This window comes from Hemiscyllium ocellatum, chromosome 13 (assembly GCF_020745735.1).
Source record: "Hemiscyllium ocellatum isolate sHemOce1 chromosome 13, sHemOce1.pat.X.cur, whole genome shotgun sequence".
Taxonomy (NCBI): Eukaryota; Metazoa; Chordata; class Chondrichthyes; order Orectolobiformes; family Hemiscylliidae; genus Hemiscyllium; species Hemiscyllium ocellatum.
In genome coordinates this window covers 23,712,284-23,733,615 of record NC_083413.1, presented here as the reverse complement: position 1 = coordinate 23,733,615, position 21,332 = coordinate 23,712,284, and the positions used below count along the sequence as shown (strand labels likewise).

The following is a 21,332-nucleotide window of genomic DNA, read 5'->3' as shown; positions in this document are numbered from 1 at the left end:
ACATGCTGGGCTATGGAGGAAGAGTTGGAAAAAGTGCATCTAAAGGGTTGCTTTTTTTCGAAGAGTGGCTACAGGCTGAATTAACTCTTTCTGTACTGCAAGTTACAATTATACATAGATGAACACTGGGAAATAACTAGTCTGTCATTCTACAAGCAGCAAGTGCATCCAACTCACAGAGTAGATGTGTGAGTGGATTTGTGTTTATGAAGTACGATTTAGTATGAGGTTTTGAGGAATGCTTACAGCAGGTCTCCCAGGCCGTGTCAACTCCCGGCCCTCTTCTGGTTTCACTCGCGAACTCTCGTGAGGGAGAACTGGTGATCCTTCAGGCTTCCCTGTTCCTGCAACATTACAACATCACCACACTGAAACCTGCAAAAACACTTCCAATAACAGCAATCTGCATTTGTAAAGCACCCTTAACGTGGTAACATGCCCCAGGAATCACAGGAGCTGGCACTAACAAATTTAGACACCAAGACCCAAGAAAGAGATATCAGGTCAAATGACAAAAAAACCTGATCGAAGGGGTTTGTTTCAGGAAGTGTCTTCAAGGACAAGGGGAAGAAGGGAGGTTTAAGGAGATGATTCTCAAGTTTAGGGTCCAGGCAGCTGAAAGCATGGCTGCAAAAGGTTGAGAAGTTATAATCAGGATACCTGAAGAGGCCAGAATTGAAGGAGGGAAGAGACTGTGAGGGTGTAGGACTGGACTAGATTGCAGATGTCGGGGTGGGTTAATGGAGGAGTTTGACCATGAAGAACAGAATTTAAAAATCTGCACATGAAAGAAAATCACCTGTTTAACATTAGAAATAGAGGACATCACATTTTTAGCACTCAAATGTCCAAAGAAGTTATTCAGCACCAGAATTTGGTGTGTTTTTGCTTGAGGACTGGCCTTCCTTCAAATCTTGGAAAGTTGAGGGTTTTCCAGTCTCTCACAAGTGGATGTTTAGCTGAGATGGTTTCCCAGGGCCTGATCTCGCACTGCACACAGGTAAAGATCCCGGCTGCATGTTCTCTCAGAATAGGAGACCTAATAATATTTGATACAAATCTAATGGACCAAATGGCCTCCTTCTATAATTCAGTGTGCTGTTTTGCATTGCAAGATCCAAAATTTGAACCCTTTCCAGACTGTCCAGGAATCAAAACAGCCAGATTGACATCCGGCTAGGGAGTCATTAAGGAAATTGCAGATTTAGAGAAACAGGCTATTTGGCCTAACTGCTTGGTGCTAGCCAATGCTTCACAGAGAATTCACAACCCCCTCTTCCCTTCACCTTCTATTTCTTTTTCCCTCCAGTATTTATCCAGCTACCCCTTCACTGTGTCTATGCTACTCACCTCAACCATTCTTGTTATAACAAGTCCCACATTCTTAGCTTCTTTGCTGATAAAACATTTCCTTGAATTCCCCTTTGAATTCATAAAGGACAGTCCTATAGTTATAAAACTCTCATTTTCAACTCTCTCACAAGTTGAAGCTTCTTCTCCACTTCTTCCTTAATGAACCTCCTCAAATTTTAAAGCCTGCTTTTTCTGTACTCTTTCAGTCATTCATGGATATGGATCTCCCTCATCCTATAATTGAATGAAGAGCATAGGAGGGCATACCTAAAAATGAGGCGTCAACCTAGTGAAGCTACAACACAGGACTACTCACATACCAAACAGTGAAGGCAGAATGTCGTAGAAGGGCGAACTGATCTCACAGACAATGGATCTGATTTAAGCTCTGCAGTTAGTTCCTACATATTCAGTCATGAATGGTGGTAGCCAATGAAACAACAAGTAGCGGGAGGGGCTTCCACACATGAAATGTCCCCATGACTGGTGACTGGAGAATCTAGCACATCCGTGCAAAAGTATTTTGTGACAACCTTTAGTCAGAAGTGTCAAATTGATAAATTATCTCAGCCTCCACTGGAGGTCCCTAGCATTATCAACCAACTCAATTCATTCCACATGAAATCAAGCCAATGGACTGAGATGGAAACTCACCACCACCTTCTCAAGGGTATTTAGAGGTGGCCATTAAACACTGGCCCAGCCAGTGGCACAGGCATCCCATGAATGAACAAAAAATAACATTAATGTTCAGAGGAGGTTCATTAAGGCAGATGTGGAGAAGAAGCTGCCATGTGTGGGAGCATTCAAAATTAGAGGTTATAAATATAGGATCAAACTTCATAAATCCAATGGGAATTCAAAAAAACCTTCTATACCCAAAGATGGTGAGAATGTGGAACTTGTTACAACAGATGGGGTGAACACATTGATGAGGGAGCTGGATACACGCAAGGGAGAAAGGAATAGAAGGATCAGGGTGAGGTGAAGAGGGAGTTTGGTCAGCTCCTGCGAAGCATTAACTCTAGCACAGAGGAGTTGGGCCGAATGGCGTGTTTATCTAAATCTATTGAATTGCCTTAATTTGTTCCCCAACTTAGGGAGCGCTTCTAATTCCTGGACATTTTGGAGTGCAACACAGCACACAGTTTGCAGTGAGTCAAAATCTAGCATCTACATGACCACTGGTATTGTACCTAAACAATGTTTACATTTCCCACTCCACACTTCAGTCCTTCTCCCAAAATTCATTTCTCTCATCCTCCTTTTCACCCTCCCATTCACCACGTCCCCAAAAAAAACCCCATCCTTACCTTCATGACTTATCATTTATCCCTCCTCCACCCTCACCCACTCCTTGCCCTCCCTATAACCTCTGTTCAGTCCTTCTTACCCCGAATTTGGTTGCGCTCATTGGATCCACTTTGGGAGCCTGGTTGGGAACTGCTCTGGGATCCACTCTGGGAACCAGGTTGGGAGCTGGGAGTGCTGGAACTGGATGAGCTGCCACTGCTGGTACGTTGCAGGGGGGTTTCCAACAGGTTCTCATTCTTACGCAAGTCGGGATTACTGCAAGGGAAACCAGATAAGGGTCAAAGCTAAGCATTCCGCACTAAAACAAAACTTCTGGAAATATCTCTATGAACAGCCCAGACCCATCATAGAGACTGAGGGACTGGGCATTGACTGAGGAATCAGACACTAGATACAGACTGAGGGACCAGAGACTGGACAAAGACCCAGGGTCCAGAGACTGGACAGTGGCTGAGAGACTGGACACTAGAGAGACTAGAAATCAGAAGATGGGATCAGAGATGGGACAGTGACTGAGAGACCAGAGACTGAGGGACTACAGAGTGGACAGTTACTGAGAAACTGGGGTCTGGACAGGGACCACAAACTGGACATAGACTGAGGGACTGGAGTCTGGACAGAGACTGAAGGAGTCAAGACCGGATAGAGGCTGTGGGATTGGAGACTGGACAGTGACTGAGAGACTGGAGTCTGCACAGAGACCAAGCAATTCGAGGCTGGACAGAGCCTGAGGGACTGAAGTCTGGACAGTCGACCAAGGGACTGGAGATGGACAGAGACTGAGGGACCAGAGGCTGGACAGAGGCTATGGGACTGGAGACTGAGGGATTGGAGACTTGTCAGTGACTGAGGAACCAGATACTGAAATTAAACTGAGGGAATCAGAGCCTGAACAGGCCCCAAAGGAGATTGTGGTATTAGTATAACGTTACTGGACTAACAGTCCAGAACCCAAGCTTGACGTTGTGGGGACATGGGTTCAAATCCCAAAGCAGCAGATTGATAAACTTGAATGCAAAATAAAATGTAATAGAAAACCAAATGGCAATCATGTAACTACTCTCAGTTGACATAAAAAAGAAATTCTGTTCACTAAAACAAGCACAGAGAAATCATTAACTTCAAAACTGGTCGCAGATGGTGAGTAGTGGAGGTCAATGAAGATGGGAGAACACACAGAGCCACGATATTACTACAACCTTGTCTCATCAATTCTGAAATCACAAACCAAAACAAATTTGCTGCAATGACTCCCAATAACTTTAGAATTATTCAAAATCCTTCCTTCATTCCTTATTACCTTGCTCTGATTAACTGGGCACTGGGCCGATTAGCCAATCCACTGCTGTTTCCGGGTGAACTCTTGCGGCCTGGTGCTGGTGAGATGGATGTTGTTCTCTGAGGGACCTGATAATTAAAAAAATAAGGTACACGATGAAGAACAGTGAGTCAGCAATGGGGTCAACAGAGAGATGAAAAAGGCAATCATGTGGTTCCTAAATTGGTCACAAAGGAGAGAGAAATGCTGAATTTCATGTCAGAGTCAATCTTTATTGTGTTGCTGAAGATTGGCGATGACCAAATTGAGATCTTTAACTGACAAAGAGGTTTAATAAGGTAGGCAAAAAGAAACCATTTCTACTGGCTTAGGAAAGTTCAGAACAAGGCGACACAAGTGTAGAATTCAAGCTAGGCATTTCATAGGAGGAGTAGCGATTGTTCTCCTGGGAAAGATATGAAGACATATGAAAGTATATCAAATCATAAACAGTTTAGATTGAGTACACCTCCTCAGCTACAGAGTGTGGAAATCTGGAACTCTGTCCCTTGCCCAAAAAATCTTTGGAGACTGGACCATTCAGGACTGCAATTGGTAGGTTTTTAGATGGATAATGTGAGTGAGGTTTAGAGAAAAGGGCAGATGGAATGCAAATCAACTGTGATTAAATAGAATGGCAGAACAGGTTCTGGGGACTGATTGACCTCTCTCTGTTCCTATCACTGAGACTGATTGGAAACAATTTTCCATTGCCAGGTGGACTGAATGAGACCATATATTTTGCGAACGTTATTCTGAGAGGTGACTTGTTTAGGAAGATGCTTCATCCTGAAGTGAGTCACCTTGACCCATCAAGGCATAGCTTGGAAAGTGGTTTCCAACGCTTAGTGATTTAGACCCAACAAACAGATTTATCTCAGCACTGTAGTATCAAACACCATCTCAGAAAGTGCTTCATTCATCCACAATCAATCACTCACACTGAAGTGCAGCATTAATATGCAAGCGGATGTGGCAGCCATTTGTGCAGAGCAAGATTTCAGAAGCAGCAATGGGATGAACATTCAGTGAGCGAGCTCCCTGGCAGTGTTATCAGAGAGAAGAATGTTGAAGCTTATGATAACGCATAAACTCCCCACAATGGTAGAATGGGATTTTAATTTCTGTAGAGGGCAGGTGCATGGTCATCGTCAGTGCTGTGGTGGTGGATTTTCAAGAAATCCCTTTGAATAATTGCTAATGCCATTTATGCAAAATGCACCTTACATAATAAAGCAGAGTGTCTTGGACAATACAGCTCTTCCTTACACAGCACTGGAGTGTCTGACCAGATTATGAACTCATGTCTTGAAGTGAGACTTTAACTGAGATCTGTCAACATTGTGCAAGTATGAACCAAATTCCCAAATCCTCACACTGACTCTTGGGTAAGCAACTTGGGGAGCTGCCAACCATGGAAATATCTTTCAGGGTAGGATTTAACTTTTGATTACAACTACAATTAAACCCTCTTTATGATTATGTTTACCTGACAGGTATTAACTGTGGATCTCTTCAGACACCAGATAGTATTTGAGACTTCAGAATCTCCACAGGAATTCTCTTTGGAATAGGAACAGTTAAGGAACGATTGATTGGAGATGTTCAAATTCTCAGTCTATTTCCCCGACTTCAAGTTCACCAGGCAAAATAGGTAAGGAATTTTGCTTATCAGCTTTCAAATGCTGTGAAGACAGAACTGACGGGCTGAATGGCCTTCTACTACACTGCAAACTAATGACTCTGACTAGAGAAGCAGAGACTCTTCTCCTTGGAAAAATATACGGGGACACTTGCAAGCAGTCAAAATTATGTCCAGTTTGGACTGAGTACATAGGAAGAAACCATTACCAGTAGTAGGAGGATTGGGAACCAAAGGGAAACGGACTGAAGGACAATTGAAGGAAAGAAACAAAGGCAAGAGGAAACAATTTGTTTCTTTTAAGCAGCAAGCTATGTTGATCTGGAAAACTATTAAGAAGAATGGGAAATCCCCAGGGTCCTTTCCGCGAGACAGCACAGGCATGACGGATTGTCTGGCTTTCTTCTGAGCTGCACAATTCTATAGAAACAATGTTAACGGTCCCAAAAGAAAAACTGAATAACCTCCCACATTCTATTAGTCTCAAAAGCAAAATAACAGCAGAAGACTGGAATACCTGAAGATTCAGACTGACAATGTGGCTCCAGATATCTCATCCCTTTCACTTGCTGAGATACTGACCTAATGTCCCACCACTGGATGGTGCTAGACCAGAATGCCACCAGCCTGGTTGGATTTGAGTACCTTACTAATACTAATGTATGGTACACCCTAAACCTATGGTATACCAACCCTCCAAGACTGTCCTAGGTCTCCAGAAATCAAAGATTAGCCCAGTCACAAGCAAAAATCAAAAACTAAAAACAAAAAGAGAGGCTTATTTAAATTGCTGCTAAACTTTCTCTTATTTGTTCAAAAAAATGTTGGGAGATGGAGGGGGATGAGGACAGGCTGTTGGACAGTCAAAAACCATCAATTTGCAAATGAAGCATGTATTTATGTTTTAAATTGGTAACGATAAGGTTGGTGTCTGGAATAGTGGGCTTATTGAGACATCAGTGACAGGGGCTAGGTGTGACTGGGGGCCATGGGCTGACAGCTCCTGGAATAATGTCAGGACTTGACCACCTTACATCGGCCTCAGTGCAGCTTTCCAGAGAGAGAGATGAGGTGTGATGCACGATGAGTTGATTACCTTGGGTGGGGTGTCCTCCTCTTGCCTGTGCCAAACGCTGCCCCCACACTTTTCTTCTCTTGACCCAATGCGGGGAGGGAGGGGCGGGGTTTCTGACGTGGGGTCGGAGTTCTGCCGTGGCATTTCGGCACGATGTGACACTAGCCCCTCTTGTGAATGGAAAGCACTGGACATACTCTTAGTTGGCTGCTCGTGAAGGGACTGGGAACCCGTCATGGAAGTGCTGTGCGGTTTCAAAGGAACCAGGTGAGCTACTTGGACCTGCGCAGAAGGAAATTAGAGTTACCTCCCAGATCTGCAAATCCATGACATCATCTTGTGGCGGATTGAGGCCAAACATAAGGTGTTTGTCACACACACACAGAGTGACTATCACAAGGAAGGGAATTTCTGTGCATGAAAATAATGGAGCCTTATCCTCTAGAATCATTGGGAAAGCAGCTAGACACAATGATGATGGGGTGAGGGTAGGTGGGTGATGGGGGTGTGTGGTTATTGAAGAAAGGAGACCAGGCGGCTTTCCTACGTTCCTTGAGGTCACTAATGGCCCTGTCTCCTGAGCTTTGACCTTGTGTTTCACTCCTTCCTAATTCTTATCTTCCAAATGTTTCTCCATTCCTGTTATCTTATTCAGACTTCCCAGGATCAAGCTCCGGTAGATGGGATGCAAGGGCATGAGATTCCCAGCAAGATTTGAGACTAACTTGGGCTGGCCTAGAGTTCTGTCGTTCGAAACTGACTTGGTACAAGCAGAGGAACAGGGATAGCAGCACTGGAGAAAGTGTAAGTGTATGGGAATTTCCCAAATCCAAAGATTCTCACCATTAAGCATAATAAACCAGGAGCCTCCCACAAACCGTGAAATTACAAAGGGATTCATTTGTCTGAACATGAGGATCTGTTTCTATTTATGGGCAGGGGTAAATAGAAGGCACAGTGGGAAGATATCAAAATTCCCTGGCCACAATGGTCATTAATAAATCCAATTGGAAATTCATGAGAAAAGTTCTTTACCCAGACATTAGTGAGAAGCACACCATACTTTGGTGAGGTACAGACAAAAACAGCATGAATGTATCTAAGGAGAGGCTGAATAAACACATGAAGGAGAAAGGAAGAGAAGGGTGTGTTGACAAGGGGAGATGAGGTATGACAGGAAGAGGCTGGTAAGGAGTATGGATGCCATCAGATGACCATGTAGGCCTAATTGGCTTCTTCTGCCATTGTAAAATTCTACACAAGGTTGTGAAGCAGGCATAGCATCTTCAGGAAGCATCAGCAATCCAGAGTATTTCAAGCAGCCCTCCATGCACGCAACAGATGAGGATTGTAGGAACTATTGACTTTGCTACCTGAGGCTCTACAGGTCTATGCATTGGTGGGGTTCGTGCAGCCTGCACTGCACTGCTGCTAAATGATTCGGAGCGAGGCGGCATGCTTGGATCAGACATCCTGTTTCCCATCTTATGTGGCATTGCCGGCGAGCTCTGGCGGTTTAACTTGGAGCGTTCCTCCACCTAGAACCAAGGAAGGGTGAGGAGAGGGTGAACGGTGAGAGGAAAGAAAAGCAGTGTTAGCGACATCAAAGTAACACCTTCTAAAATGTGTGTTGCAAATCTCTCTCAACATTCACCATAACATAGAGCAGAATATAACATATCCATATGGTGCCATGGCAAACAAGCCATTCAGAGGTCTGTGAATTTATTCCCATATTTCTTGGATTGAACACTTTCTCTGCAATTGATCTAAGACAGCACATTCCGAATTCATCAGAAGGAGATAGACTGAAACAGAAAGTGAATTTTGGAAGATAAAATCAAATCAGTCAATAAAGTGCTGAGAATTGGCAAACACTGTACTTACAGATTCAAAATGAAAGCTTTCCCATATTCTTAAATCTCAAGGGGTCTCACCAGCTGAGATTTCAAGGATCTGAGACAGTTGGAATAGTGCTTTGTTAAAAGTCTAGGTCTCAGATTGGGTCAAAATTTTAAAGATTTGAAATATTCTGCTTTTGGTTATGTGTGTACCAGGGCCACACAGTTAAGGTCCTTTTGCATTCAAAGCAGATGAATAACAGAAACCAAAATATAGCACACCCAAAGCACACCACAGTTGATTAAATTCTGGTACAGGCTTATCTGAAGCTGATAGTAATTAGTCAGACTGCACTGCCTCTTGCAATATTTTTGGTATATTTGCAGTCATGTGGTATAATTACAAATTGAATGGAAATAAAATGAAGATTTCAAAGGAACTTAGAGACTTTCAGTGGCAGTACTAGTTACTAAATCCTAATCACTTCAGGCAAGCATTCCCAGACATTGGAAATCCAATTATGGAGAGATCAGCAAGTCCATCAGATCCACAACCCTCAGCAGCCCAAGAGAAAATAGGAGTAGCCAAAATAGGTTTAAAGGTCATAGCTGCATCAGGCGACAAAACGTATTGTCTTCAATGTTCCAAATCGATAAAAGTCCAAGGGAAATCTTTTTCAAAACATGAAGTTCTTACTTCTAAGAAGTGCAGGTTGGTTTCTGAATGAGGCCTTTCAGGCTAAGCTTGGAAGTCCAACAAATTGAGAATCAATCCCTGACCCCTCTCACTGAGAGTTCTAGGTATTTAGCCATTTGTGTTGGATGGATGCGAGATTCAAGGTGAAATGTTTGGCAGACAGTCTTTGATTTACAGCTTAGCCTCTCCAGCACACCAGAGGCCTCTCTATTCTTAGGATCTTCCACAAGTCACAGCTGAAGAAAGCCACATTTCATCTTCACTCTTGGAAAGGAAGATCAGGAATTTTCCCTTACCACAATAAAGCTGGTCACCTAAACATGCCCTATTGTCACCTTAAATCCCAGCAACATTAAGATTTTACCTGGTCTTAAGCCAATCAAGGGTTAGCCTTACGTTCAATTATCTTTAATCTTTTCCAATTTATTCATTTACAGGATGTGGGCAGCAATGGCAAAAGCAGCGTGTATTATTTTCTCCTAATTGCCCAAGAGAAAATAGTGGTTAGCTTTTTTTTGAACCAGGGTTCTTGGTGAGGAGTAGCTACACTCTCTATGCTATTAGGGAAGCAATTCTGGGATTTGACGCAGTGACACTGAAGGATTGGAGATATATTTCCAAGCCAACATGTCCAGTGGCTTGGAGGGGAATTTGCAGGCAGTGGTGTTCCCATATACCTGCGACCCTCGAAATTTTAGATGGCAGAAGTCACGTGTTTGGAAGTTCTTGATGGAAAAGTCTTTGCAAGTGGCTGCAATGCATCCTGTGGATGAAAGCCACTGCTTCCACTGTGCACTGATGGAAGAGAGAATGAATGCTTAAAATGATGAATGGGTGCTGATCATTTGAGATACTTTATCTTGGATGTTGTTGAGTTTCTTGAGTATTTTTAGAGCTGCACCCATCAAGGCATATGAAGATTATTCCATCATACTCCTGAGCTGTGCCTGGTAGATGGTGGACAGGGACTGGGGAGTCAGCTGATGAGTCATTTTTAAGCAGAATACTCAAGCCTCAAACTTGTTCACTCGAATGACAGTATTTATGTGAAATTACGTTCAATATTATTTACCAGTATGTTAACAGTGGAGAAACTGATAGTCCCATTTAATGTTAAGGAAAGGGTTGTGAGACTGTCTCTTTTATTAGGTAAGGTCATTGTCTGACACTTTGTGCACATGAACGATAGAAGCCATTTATCAGCCCAAGCTGCATAGAAGCCACTGTTGCTTCAACATCTGGGGGAAATGTGAACGGTACTGAATGCTGTACAATTGTCAGTGAAAAAGCTGACACATGGTTGGGATAGAATACCACTCATAAGAACCTATGGAGCGAATCTCTGAGGCAAAAATGTTTGGTCTCCAACAACCCACCTCCCTTTGGGTTAGATTTGACTTCAACCAGTGGAGAGATTTCTTCCTGATTCCAATCGACTCTAGTTTTGCTAGAAGCCCTTGATGCTGCACATTGTCAAATGCTGTCTTAACGTTGAAGCAGTCATTCTCATGTCATCTCTGACATTTTAGCAAATGCTTGAACAAAGAGGTCAGGAACCTATCGGCCTTGATAAAACCCAAACAGGGCTGGGTTTGTGCTAAATAAATGCCTCATGTCATTGACACCTTTCATCACTTTGCTGATAATCAAGAGTAATGAATTATGGGATGGCAATTTCTCAGATTGGATTTGTCCTGCATTTTATGAACAGGACACACCCGAACAATTTTCTACGTTGCTGGGTAGATGCCAGTGCTGTCACTGTAATGGAATAACTTGGCTCGGAGCACAGCTAACCCTGGAGCACTAATCTTCAGTACTACTGCAGGGCTGTAGCCCATAGCCTTTTCAGTGTCCAGTGCCTTTAGCTACCTCTTGGGATCATGTGGAGTTTAGACTGGCATCTCTGATTTGGGGAATGCAGGAGGTGACAGAGATTGGTCATTCACTCAGCCATTTTCATTAGTTCCAGGATTAGTGTTTAATATGAAAAATCTAGCAAGGGGAAGTCAGTACAAAGTGGGTGAGTTTAAGTTCCCATAGTTTCTGCTCTTGCAGGAGCTGACATGACTTTTTCTAGGTCTGGAAGTATTCAGGATAAGGAAGCAACAGAATAAAGCTGCCATTCAGTTCAGGCCAATTGCGTTTTCAATTTCTTATTAACATTGCACACTGTCAAATGTTTTGAAAGAACAATTTCGGAAAATGTCTCAAGTCGATTTGTAATGGTCACTACATTCTTACATGTCCCTTTAGTAAGTGGGAAAGCTCACTTGGAATACCATAATCTCCAATAAATCCAGGGTTCCAAGGATCTAGAACCCTTTGTTTAAACATTAATTTTTGCCATGTTGTCATTTGCTCAGTGCTTGCTGCCCTTCAGAAGGTGCTGGTTGGAGTTAACCAAGTACACTCTGTGCGGTGAAGGTACAACCACAGTGCTGACATATGGCAAGTATGAGGATTTTGACACAGTGACCATAAAGGAATGGGTGATAAAAGTCCCACTCAGGATGGTATGTGATTTGAGAGAGGATTTCAGCAGTAAAATTGTTTCCACACCCCATGTTGCTATTGTCCCAAATCAGAGTGAGGCTGGATGTTTGGAAGGTGCTTCTAAAGAAACAAGACCCCTCCTCCCTCTTCAGTTTCATGTTCTTTTGTAGCCTCCTGGTTTTGACTCTTTCACAATTTACCTCCCTCACTGCTCAAACTGAACACCAAGTGCATGGAAGTACATACATTAAAAACAAAAAGGGCAGCGACTGACCTATTTAAAATATATTGCAAAAGACCAATGATAACTAATTTATCATGTGACCATTTTTCTAACTATTCATTCTTAAACCTAAATCTGGCCAAGCCCTCCCTATTTCCCTCAAACCGTCTCCCTGAAAATCTCCCAAAGATCCCTGCATTCCTCCAGTTTTGGTTTCTTGCCCTTTCCTGCTGTTAGCTGATCCACCATTGATGGCCATCCCTTCAGTTAACTGTGCCTTTCCTAAACTTCTTCACCTCTCTCTCCTCCTTTAACTTGCTTTCTTCTAAGTGAGGTTAAACCACTTCTTTGGCTAAACATCAGATGAATTTTATCTGTGAAATGCCTTGGGACATTTTACTAGATTGTAGCTTCAATAAAAATGAAAATTTGCTGCTGATGCCAATTGGTTCACAATGGATGAAGCTTTGAGATTCACTTCCAGATCCTAATGCAATTAGGCATTCAGCTACTTCCTGCGAGCCCCATGAACCTCATACCTCAAGTATAGCTCATCATTCTCAACTTAGCTTTGACAATGATGAGGGGAACTGGCATTAGTACAATAATTAACTGTGCAATGTACAAAAGTGCTGTCAGAAATATGTCTACATTGAAAAATCTGAAGATTAGTAGACCAGGACAAGAACTGCAGCAACTTGGGGAAGGCACTTATCACTCATATTAATTGAAAGTATATGAAAGAGGAAGGAATTGAGAGGGTAATGAAGTAGCCACTCAAATTGTCACTGGATTAGTGGAGTGAATGTAGATCCACTAACTGTATATAAGAATAGCCCATTGAGCCCTCTTCATCAGCCAAATAGATCATCAATGATCTTTTACCTCAATGCTATTTTCCTATACCTATATCCCTTGATGTCTTTAGTGTCCAGAAATCTATTGACTTCTGTCTTGAACCTGCTGAATAATTGACCTTCTTCAGCCCTGTGGGACAGAGAATTCCAAAGATTCACCACACTCTGAGTGAAGAAATACCTCCACACTCTTAAAATGGCTGAAACTATACCTCCAGGTGGATGCGACAGATATCTCTTGCTTCTATTCAAACCAGAGCAGAGAACTTCTCATTGGCATCCAGGGGCAATATTTATCCCAAAAACAACATCAGTGAAACAAGAACCTGGTTATTTTCCTCATTTGTGCAAGTTTGGTTTACATAGATAATCTGTTGCATTTCCCCACTCCACAGCAGTGCCTATCTCCAAGAAATGTCTTATTAGCTGACAAGTGCTTTGGGATGTGAAAACTACTATAAAAATGCAAGCTTGGCCTTTATCGTCCTCTTAAGTAGAAAAAGTAGTAAATAATGATGCAGTCTATTCAGCAGGTAATGTATCATTAGTTGGCACTGGGCATTACAACCAGTCTTTGGTTCAATTTCTGCTGTGCTTGAGTTAGCTAAGTCTGCCAGGGCCAGTATTGTTTTTAATAAAACTGATCTCAGAGTCTTGGTCTCAAGAAGGGCTAGGGAGAGGAGAATGCACAATTGTAATATCCAGTGACTTTGGCTGGAAAGATCAGCTTGGGGCCTTAGTTGATTACAAAGAGTGATGTAGTAAGAGTAACAACACATAATCTGTACTAGGTTGTAAGGACAATTGTTGTCCTTTAAACAGCTCCTGTTATTACTAGGCAAGAAAGCCAAAAGATGGGAAATCTGATTAGATTCTTAAAGGTATAATGCCAGATTGCAAATTTTGTTTGCTCAGTTCCATTGTCTACTAATTTTCAGATGCCATATTTCTGTTGAATACATCCACATGATATTTTGAAGCAATCGATAGGTGTTGTCTTGGACATCTACAATTTCTTGTTATTAAACATTTCCAGCAATGTTATCCCAACGTGTTGACCACAGAGCAGATGGATCAGTGCACAGGGGCTTCTTCTATGATCTTAAGAAATGTTTCATCTCTTGAGAAATCTAGAGGAGATTTGTCTTTGACTGAGTTAATATAGCAAGTTCGGCAGGTTATTGATGTTCATTGATTAGTAAATTGACCGAATAAATATAAAGGGGGAAGCAGGTGGAATTAGTGTGTGGAAGGAGTTGTAAGATTGAGTAGTTGGGTACTTGGTGGAGCAGCGGTAGTGTCCCTTATTCTGGACTAGAAGGCCTGGGTACAAGTCCCACCTGCTCCAGAGTAGTTTACCATCTCTGACCAGGTGGTTGGATAATATCTAAGATTGAGCAGTGACAGCGTGCAGATTTCTGAGCCAGAAAGCCTGGGTTCAAGTCTCATGTGCTCTCAAGATATGTAATAACATCCCTGAGCAGGTCATTTTGAAAAAAAAATTGAGTGGTTAATAAACTCTATCAACAAGAAAGGGGTCTAGGTTTGATATCTCACTGAATGACTTATATTGAGATTGACAAAAGTCCTGCCAAAGGATGTCTAACACAAATTTCAAGAGCACATATCCCCCAGTTAAATAAATATGATGGTCAGAATGTAAAGCAAGAGTCATTGTACTACTAGAAGGCCATAGTCTGCTCTCTCATTAGAGTGAGGTGACTGGAGATGAATTTAACCTGAGGGTCAGCATACCTCAGGCAAGGTTTGAGAAGGTGGACCTTCATGGTGACCCTAGGCAGTATGGGAATTGAACCTATGCTGTCCGAATCCCTTTACAATTCAAACTAGCCAGCCAGCCAACTGAGATGGGACAGACTCCACCCTAAGCTAAGCTCACCAAGCAATTGAACTGGTGCTCAGAAAAGTGTAGGCGTGGAAAAGAGTGAAACAAGAACAAAAATTGCTGGGGAAACTCAGCAGGTCTGACGGCACTATTGGAGAGAAAGCAGCATTAACATTTTGGATCTAGTGACATTTTCAGAACCCCAGTTCTTCAGTTCTGAACAAAGGTAACTAGACCTGAAAAGTTAACTATGATTTCTCTCCACCGATGCTACCAGACCTGCTGAGCTTTTCCAGCAGTTTTGTTTTGTTTTGGATTTCCAGTACCTGCAGTCTCTGGACTGTTACAGGAACTGTGATGAAACCACTCAGGACACCCTTGTGGACATTAGTGCATTGACAATAAGGCACATTATTTTGGTGAACCAGACAGTGAACATTCACATGGACTGACAGACTGCAGACCCCTCCTTTGTCCAGCAATGTGAGACCTCTGGTGGCAGCATCGTGGAACTTTCAATTCACTGGCATCAGAAGCTGAACGGCACCATTTAGGAAATCCAGTAACCTGCATTTGCCTGAGACTACTCTCAGGGCAAGACAAAGAGAGGGGGAACCATGGGTCGGTTTCTGGAGTTTGAGGGGAGGAACACCAATTTTCATGTGTTGGGCTGTCTGCTGATTGGAGGCTAAGTTTATTTTCCCTCCATTTTTGATAACTGTCAGGCTCAAGTTCCAATCTCAAAATTGGAGTGTGGCACAAACTGATCGTGAGGTCTTCAGTTTCCAGAGACAGCGTTGAGCTGTCTGATTGTCCCTGTCTCTGGGGAGTACTATGCGGCGAAGTGGGTGGCAATTTCTCTGAGGAGGACGGTGTAGGAGAACCCATGAGTGTGCTGTACTGGGAGTAGTAGCTGTGGGAATGGGCACAGCCTGGCCACTGGTCGAGAGAGACAGAAAGAAGGCCTGAGGATGTATTGTGTTCCAGGGGGTGGAGGGGTGAGGGAGACTCAAAAGGGGTGTTGCGAATGGTGTGAAATTCAGCAGAGCCAGCACGTGGGCGGTTAGAGAGAGCAAAAGGAACGATGGAAGAGGAATGGGGATCGGCAAGATTTGGGGCACTGGCCATCTTTTTCAAAGAGAGCATACAGGTGGGCTGAGGGACCATCAAATTCTGTGAGGGCAATCTTTTGAGATCTGACAAGAAAGAGGCTGGGGAAGAACAAGACAGAAAGCCCTCAGGGGAATCTGGAGACAAGCTACAAGGAGATAGCGAGGAGAGAGAACCATGGTGAGGAATTGGTACAGGCGTGCTCTCTGTTTCTTGAGATGTTCCTTCTTCAGAGATCTGTCCATCATAATCAGGATCCACCCTTATCTCAGGAGTAATTGGAACTTTCTCTACCACACCACCAAGTTTCATGGTGAATCTGTAATCTAGGGGCCTTGCAGTTTTATTTACTGGCTTCCTTTTCTTTTTCTTAATTACTCCACCATAACCAAATGTGAAGATGTATTCATCTGAACGCCCTCGTGGTTTTGCAGAGGTGGCCTTTACATGTTTCTTCACCATGACATTGCGTCCAAACTCAAAGGTTGCCTCCAGTGACGGCTGTTGCTGGGTCTGTGACCGTAGCCGTGGTCGTGCCTGCCTGGCCTGGTCTGGGGTAGCTTTGTCGGCACGTGATTTCTTCTTGGTCTTTGCTTGGGCCTGGGGAGTGGACATTCCTGCTGGACCTGCTTGATCCGAGTCCAGTACGGTCTGGGCTTGGCGTGAGCCTTTTCCATTGATGAGAGGAGAGGCGAGAAAACTGGGAATCACAAGGTGTTGTCCAGAACTGGGATGCGGGGCCAAATGGTGAGCGGGCTGCTGATTGGTGATGTCACTGAACGATGGCCACTTAGTGGCAAGCACTCCTTTGGGTGGGCGTCGAGGAGAATTACTGAGCGATCGCTTCTGTACCTGGGGTTTGGATGACAGAATTATTTGTTCAAAAACAAAAAGCACAAACCTACCTGGGATAGAAACCAGAGTGACATTAGAATGAGCAGCCACATGTTTCACGTTGGCCAGACAGAGGTGACATCAATAAAATAGAGGGCTTATATAGTGCATAAGAAATATATCTCTCCCAGCATGAGAGCAACAGGAGGCAATTCAATCCTCAATCCTGATTCCATGATCTATTTGGATCATGACTGATCTGTACCTCACTTATCAACCTTGACTTCATAATCCACTCTCCCTTTCCCAACAAAAAACAATCTCAGCCTTGAAATGTTCACATTCTGTAGCCACCATATTGATTGGTTCAAATACTGGTAGTCTGTGGGAGTGGGGCTGCAGCAGCCAGAAACTTGCCCACATTACAGTCCAAATCAGTCAGAGCAAGTATTCAGAGGCTGTTTGCTGGACTCACATGGTTAAAAAACAGTTGAGGATGGTGGGTCATTCAGTCCCTCCAACATGTTCTACAATTCCATCAGATCATAGCTGCTCCGTACCTCAACTCCAAGTGATCATCCAGCCATTTCCGACTGAAATTCCCCACCCTTAGCAAAGACCTGTCATCCTTCCTGAATAGGCAAAGTGTACATTCAGATTAGTGGATTCACCCTTTGAAGAAATATCGTTCTCCTTCCCCAAATTCCAGGAAAGATGTCAAACACTCTAGGACAACTGGAGGTTGCATAAATTGAAGACTAAATGCAAGAGTAAATGGGCGTTAAAAATATATAACATATTGGGGACAAGAAGCCTCTTTGAACTCTGAATATTTGAAATCAGGAAAATGCCCACTTAACTCTCACAGTCAAAATTATCCATAAGGATAAGGAAGTATCTTTTTTGCTTTCTGATTGGTATGGGCAGGCAGATGATTGACGTGTGAAGCAACTAATGCTAGGAGGGTGGGGACTGTTGGAGGTCATGTGATCTTCAGGGTTATATTGAATTAGTTTTATGTTGAATCCACAGGGGACAGGAATTCTGATAACTCTCTACAACATTCAGGTAATTGTAATAAAGTGCAAAGACATATTGACCTTCTCAATCAAAACACTTTGAGGACATCTTCTTTTCTTTCTCATTGCTACCTTTTCCTCATGGTGCTCTTGGGCTATTTAACAATGAGGATATCCCTGTCAATCCAGCAAAGGGTATGGGACGAAGATTAGAGGCAAAATCTCTGGTTAAATTTAATGCCCTAAATCCAAGGTGCTTAGCACAGTTTGAGTTCCCAAACACTGTGCCTACTGGTATCACCTGGAGCAGCCCAGACTAAGTGACCGAGGGACCCACTGAATAAACTGCAGGAGGTTTCAATTCTTGAGTTGCAGGTGGGAGTGGACACAGATTCCACCTCAGTCTCATAAGTAGGTCTACCACAGGCCTAGGAGGTCCTTTGTTGGTTGTACACATGTCTGCAAAAGCACAATGATGGGGAGATAAAAGAGAGAGGGAGAGGGAGAGGAGTTGGGGAAGAGAAGAAGAGTAGAAGAATCAAGGAACATTTAAGATGTGGAGGGAGGAAGGAGAAGATAGAGATCTGGAGTGAGGAAGGGGTGGTGAGGAGGAAGAGTGAAGGGTGGGGAGGAGAGGGAAGGAGGCAACGGAGTGAAAGAGAGAGGAAGAAGGAAAGAGAAAGGAAGGAGCAATAGAGAAAGAGAGAGAAAGCGAGAGAAAAAGTAAGAAGGAGAGAGAGGGAGAAAGAGAGAAACAAAAGAAAGAGCAAGAGAGAGAAAGCAAGAGCAAGAAAAAGCGAGGGAGAACAAGAGAGATGTTGAAAGTGAGCAATCATTGGGGCAAAACATTCAGAGAAGGCAGTCAATGTTGACTAACTTCCCCAAAAGGATAGTCAAACATTGTCACACTGTGTAACACAGTCTAGTGGCTCCTGGTCTAATGAAGCATATGATGTTGGATTGCATCTTTTATATTCAGCAACCATTACAGGATGATGTCTCTCCACAAGACCCTCTCAGCTAAGGAAATTAAAGGAACCAATTGGCTCACAGTTTAACAACTTAATCAACACCTATTCCCATTCTGTTCAATGGTAGCACAGACACAAAGTGACAGTGCAAATCAATCCCAGAGATAACAATTAGACTACCTACCTCCTTGGCCCAGGCTGGCTTCTCCGTTGGGTTCATACTGTCCTTGTAGTGATAAAGTGCCTTCTTCTCACCAGGTCTTGGCTCCAGCTGTTGCTGCTGCTGGAGAGACACCAGATAAGCCCGTTCCTGCTGCAATTGTCGTTGTAGTCGTTCCGCCTGACGCTGTTCTTCCAGCTGCTTTCGCTTGTACTCCTTTCAGTCGGAGACCAAACAGAAGAGAGTGTATAAAACCTTCACCATGTTTGATAATGACAACTGGTGGAAGGACTAATCCCACAATGATCAAGGTTGAGAATCATTCCACTCAGTGTGAGAATTTCATCTAATCTATTCGGAACTACATTCAAGCCCAGATCACATTTGCATTTGTCATTCCAACGAATACAGGTACAAATACATTTAGGGCCATATGAAATGAAATCTATTTTTTCCTATTCCTTTTGCAAACTGGCATCTTAAATAGTCAGTTGAAATTTCGCAGGATGTTCATTAACTTGAACTAATGCAAGACAATGGCATGAAATCTCATTAAACTCAATAAAAGTTGCAATAATCCACATGCCTCTCAATTGGAGTTTGAAAGTATTATGGAGAACAAGCTTAAGCCCTGGAGGGAATAATAAGATAAGAGTCTAGGATCATGAATGCGTACCCTGATCATCTAGTTCCAAATGTTAGTTTGGTCTGTCCTACATGCTGGGAGCGCTTTCTTGGCTCGTACTCAGGACGCAAGCACTTGGTTGCAAGACGACCTGGAATTTGGGGTACAACTCTGCTCTCCGCTAGTCAAGACCGTCTGCAGAGGAAGCAGCTACCATAAAGCAAATTGGCTCAAGCTGCCTCAGTTAACAAGGCTGGTTTAGAGGAGGCCTTTGATGAATTGACAGGGAACAAGCTTAAGGAAGCATTCCAGAGTTGAGATTCAAGACAGGCAGGGTTCTAAGATTAATGAAAGACTAGGGAGAGGGCCATGACCTAAGCCTATAGGATGCAACATGGTATATCAGTTGGAGCTGGCTGGAGGGAGAGGACATGGCTTGATTTAATATATATTCCTGCTTTTGATATGGCCATCCCATAATGCCTAAATGCTCTCAAAATGGTGGTGGCGAGTTGGTTGCTTTAACTGCTGTTGTATGATTTTGAGTTCTGAATGCACTGGGAGAGTTGAGGCAAGATGATAAGCACCAGGGCTAGGATGCAGGGTCAGGATGTGTACTGATGGAGTTAATGTCTAGTGAGGTTTGGGCTGCCAAACAAGGCAATGTCAATGTGGCTCAGGGTTTTAGTGAGGAGAGGTTGAGGTGAAAGGTGGAAACCAGAGTGGAAAAGGACAATCCTGGTTACAAAATCCAAAAGGAATTAAGACTTAATATTTATTAATTCCTTACTTGGAGTAGAGTTTCAGAGAGTGCAAGCTGTTATATTTGACCAGAATAAACTCTCAGACCAGTGGCAAACTGTACAGTTCACTAAATGCATTGAAACTGTCCATATCTATTATAATGGGTTGATGAGTTTCTCATTCCTGTATATTGTTTCTCAGCTGTTACAGGTTAATAATTACATGCTCAAGTTATAAGGTTCTGGCAGAATGGAAGACAAAAGGAAATCCAAAGAATTCTCCATTGTCTAAACAGTCCACATGAAACTCTCCTTGGACAGGTATAGCACAGGGTTAGATTCAGACCAAAACTCCCTCTACTCTTTTAAACTGAAAGCAAAGCAGCCTTAATGCTGTCCACATCAAACATTCCCAGGATAGGAACAGTATGGTTGAGATACAGCATAAAGCTCCCTCAAAACTGCCCCATAAAACACTTCCAAGTTAAGTCCAACATGGATTCAGACACAGAGAAAGCTTCCTTTATGCTTTCAAAATGAAAGTAAAGCTCCCTCGATATTGCCCTCATCAAACATTCACAGGACAGGAATGGAATGGAATTAGGAATGCAGGGAAGGGACAAAAAGAGGAAGAGACAGCAGTCCTATTAAAATAGCCAGATATTTTGAAACAATGCAACACAGTTACTTGGAATGATCTAGTAGAATTAAATTCAACATTTCATTCCTGCTCTTTTATAAAACTCAAAGAAGCTAGTTGAGTTTATGATGGATCACCATAGGTTTGTAAACTTTTTCTCAGGCAAATATACAATGCACAATGAGGGAACAACATGAACAAGGGAGGAAATTGGAGGTGGGATTGTGAATAAGGGGCTAGGCAAGCTTTGGTTCCAGGTAAATAATATTGGTGCATTACCAGTAGGAGAGCCTGCTCCTGCAGAAGTTGTTGTTGCAAGATCTCTAACTGCCTCTGTTCTTCCTCTAACTGCCGCCTTATGTACTCCTGCAGACATTGAGGAGAGAGATTTGGAGAGAAAGAGAGGAAAGGAGAGAGAGAGAGAAAAAAAGAGAAAACAGGAATGATTTCTGAAAAGAAGGAGAAGGAGACAGGAATGCCCGAGATTCAAGAAGCTTGAACCAAACTGAACTGAGACATACAGTAGTTCTGTTTCTGGACTTACAGTGCAGAGGCCTAACCTAATAAT

The 21,332-nt window shown here is 43.1% G+C and overlaps 1 protein-coding gene across 8 annotated transcripts in view; it reads right to left on the bottom strand.

The window, feature by feature from the left end:
• LOC132821811 (traf2 and NCK-interacting protein kinase-like) overlaps positions 1-21,332 on the bottom strand; it is a 240,745-nt gene that overhangs the window by 40,627 nt on the left and 178,786 nt on the right. For 4 of the 8 annotated variants that reach the window (XM_060834625.1, XM_060834628.1, XM_060834626.1 and 1 more), the window contains exons 14-20: positions 18,781-18,972; positions 15,968-16,624; positions 8,076-8,240; positions 6,724-6,984; positions 3,968-4,074; positions 2,747-2,922; positions 247-344 (exon numbers count right to left, since the gene is read on the bottom strand). In XM_060834625.1, coding sequence (XP_060690608.1) covers positions 247-344; positions 2,747-2,922; positions 3,968-4,074; positions 6,724-6,984; positions 8,076-8,240; positions 15,968-16,624; positions 18,781-18,972 — 1,656 coding nt within the window. The remainder of the gene's footprint in view (positions 1-246; positions 345-2,746; positions 2,923-3,967; positions 4,075-6,723; positions 6,985-8,075; positions 8,241-15,967; positions 16,625-18,780; positions 18,973-21,332) is intronic. The other 4 variants (XM_060834629.1, XM_060834631.1, XM_060834630.1 and 1 more) reach the window with 4 other exon arrangements.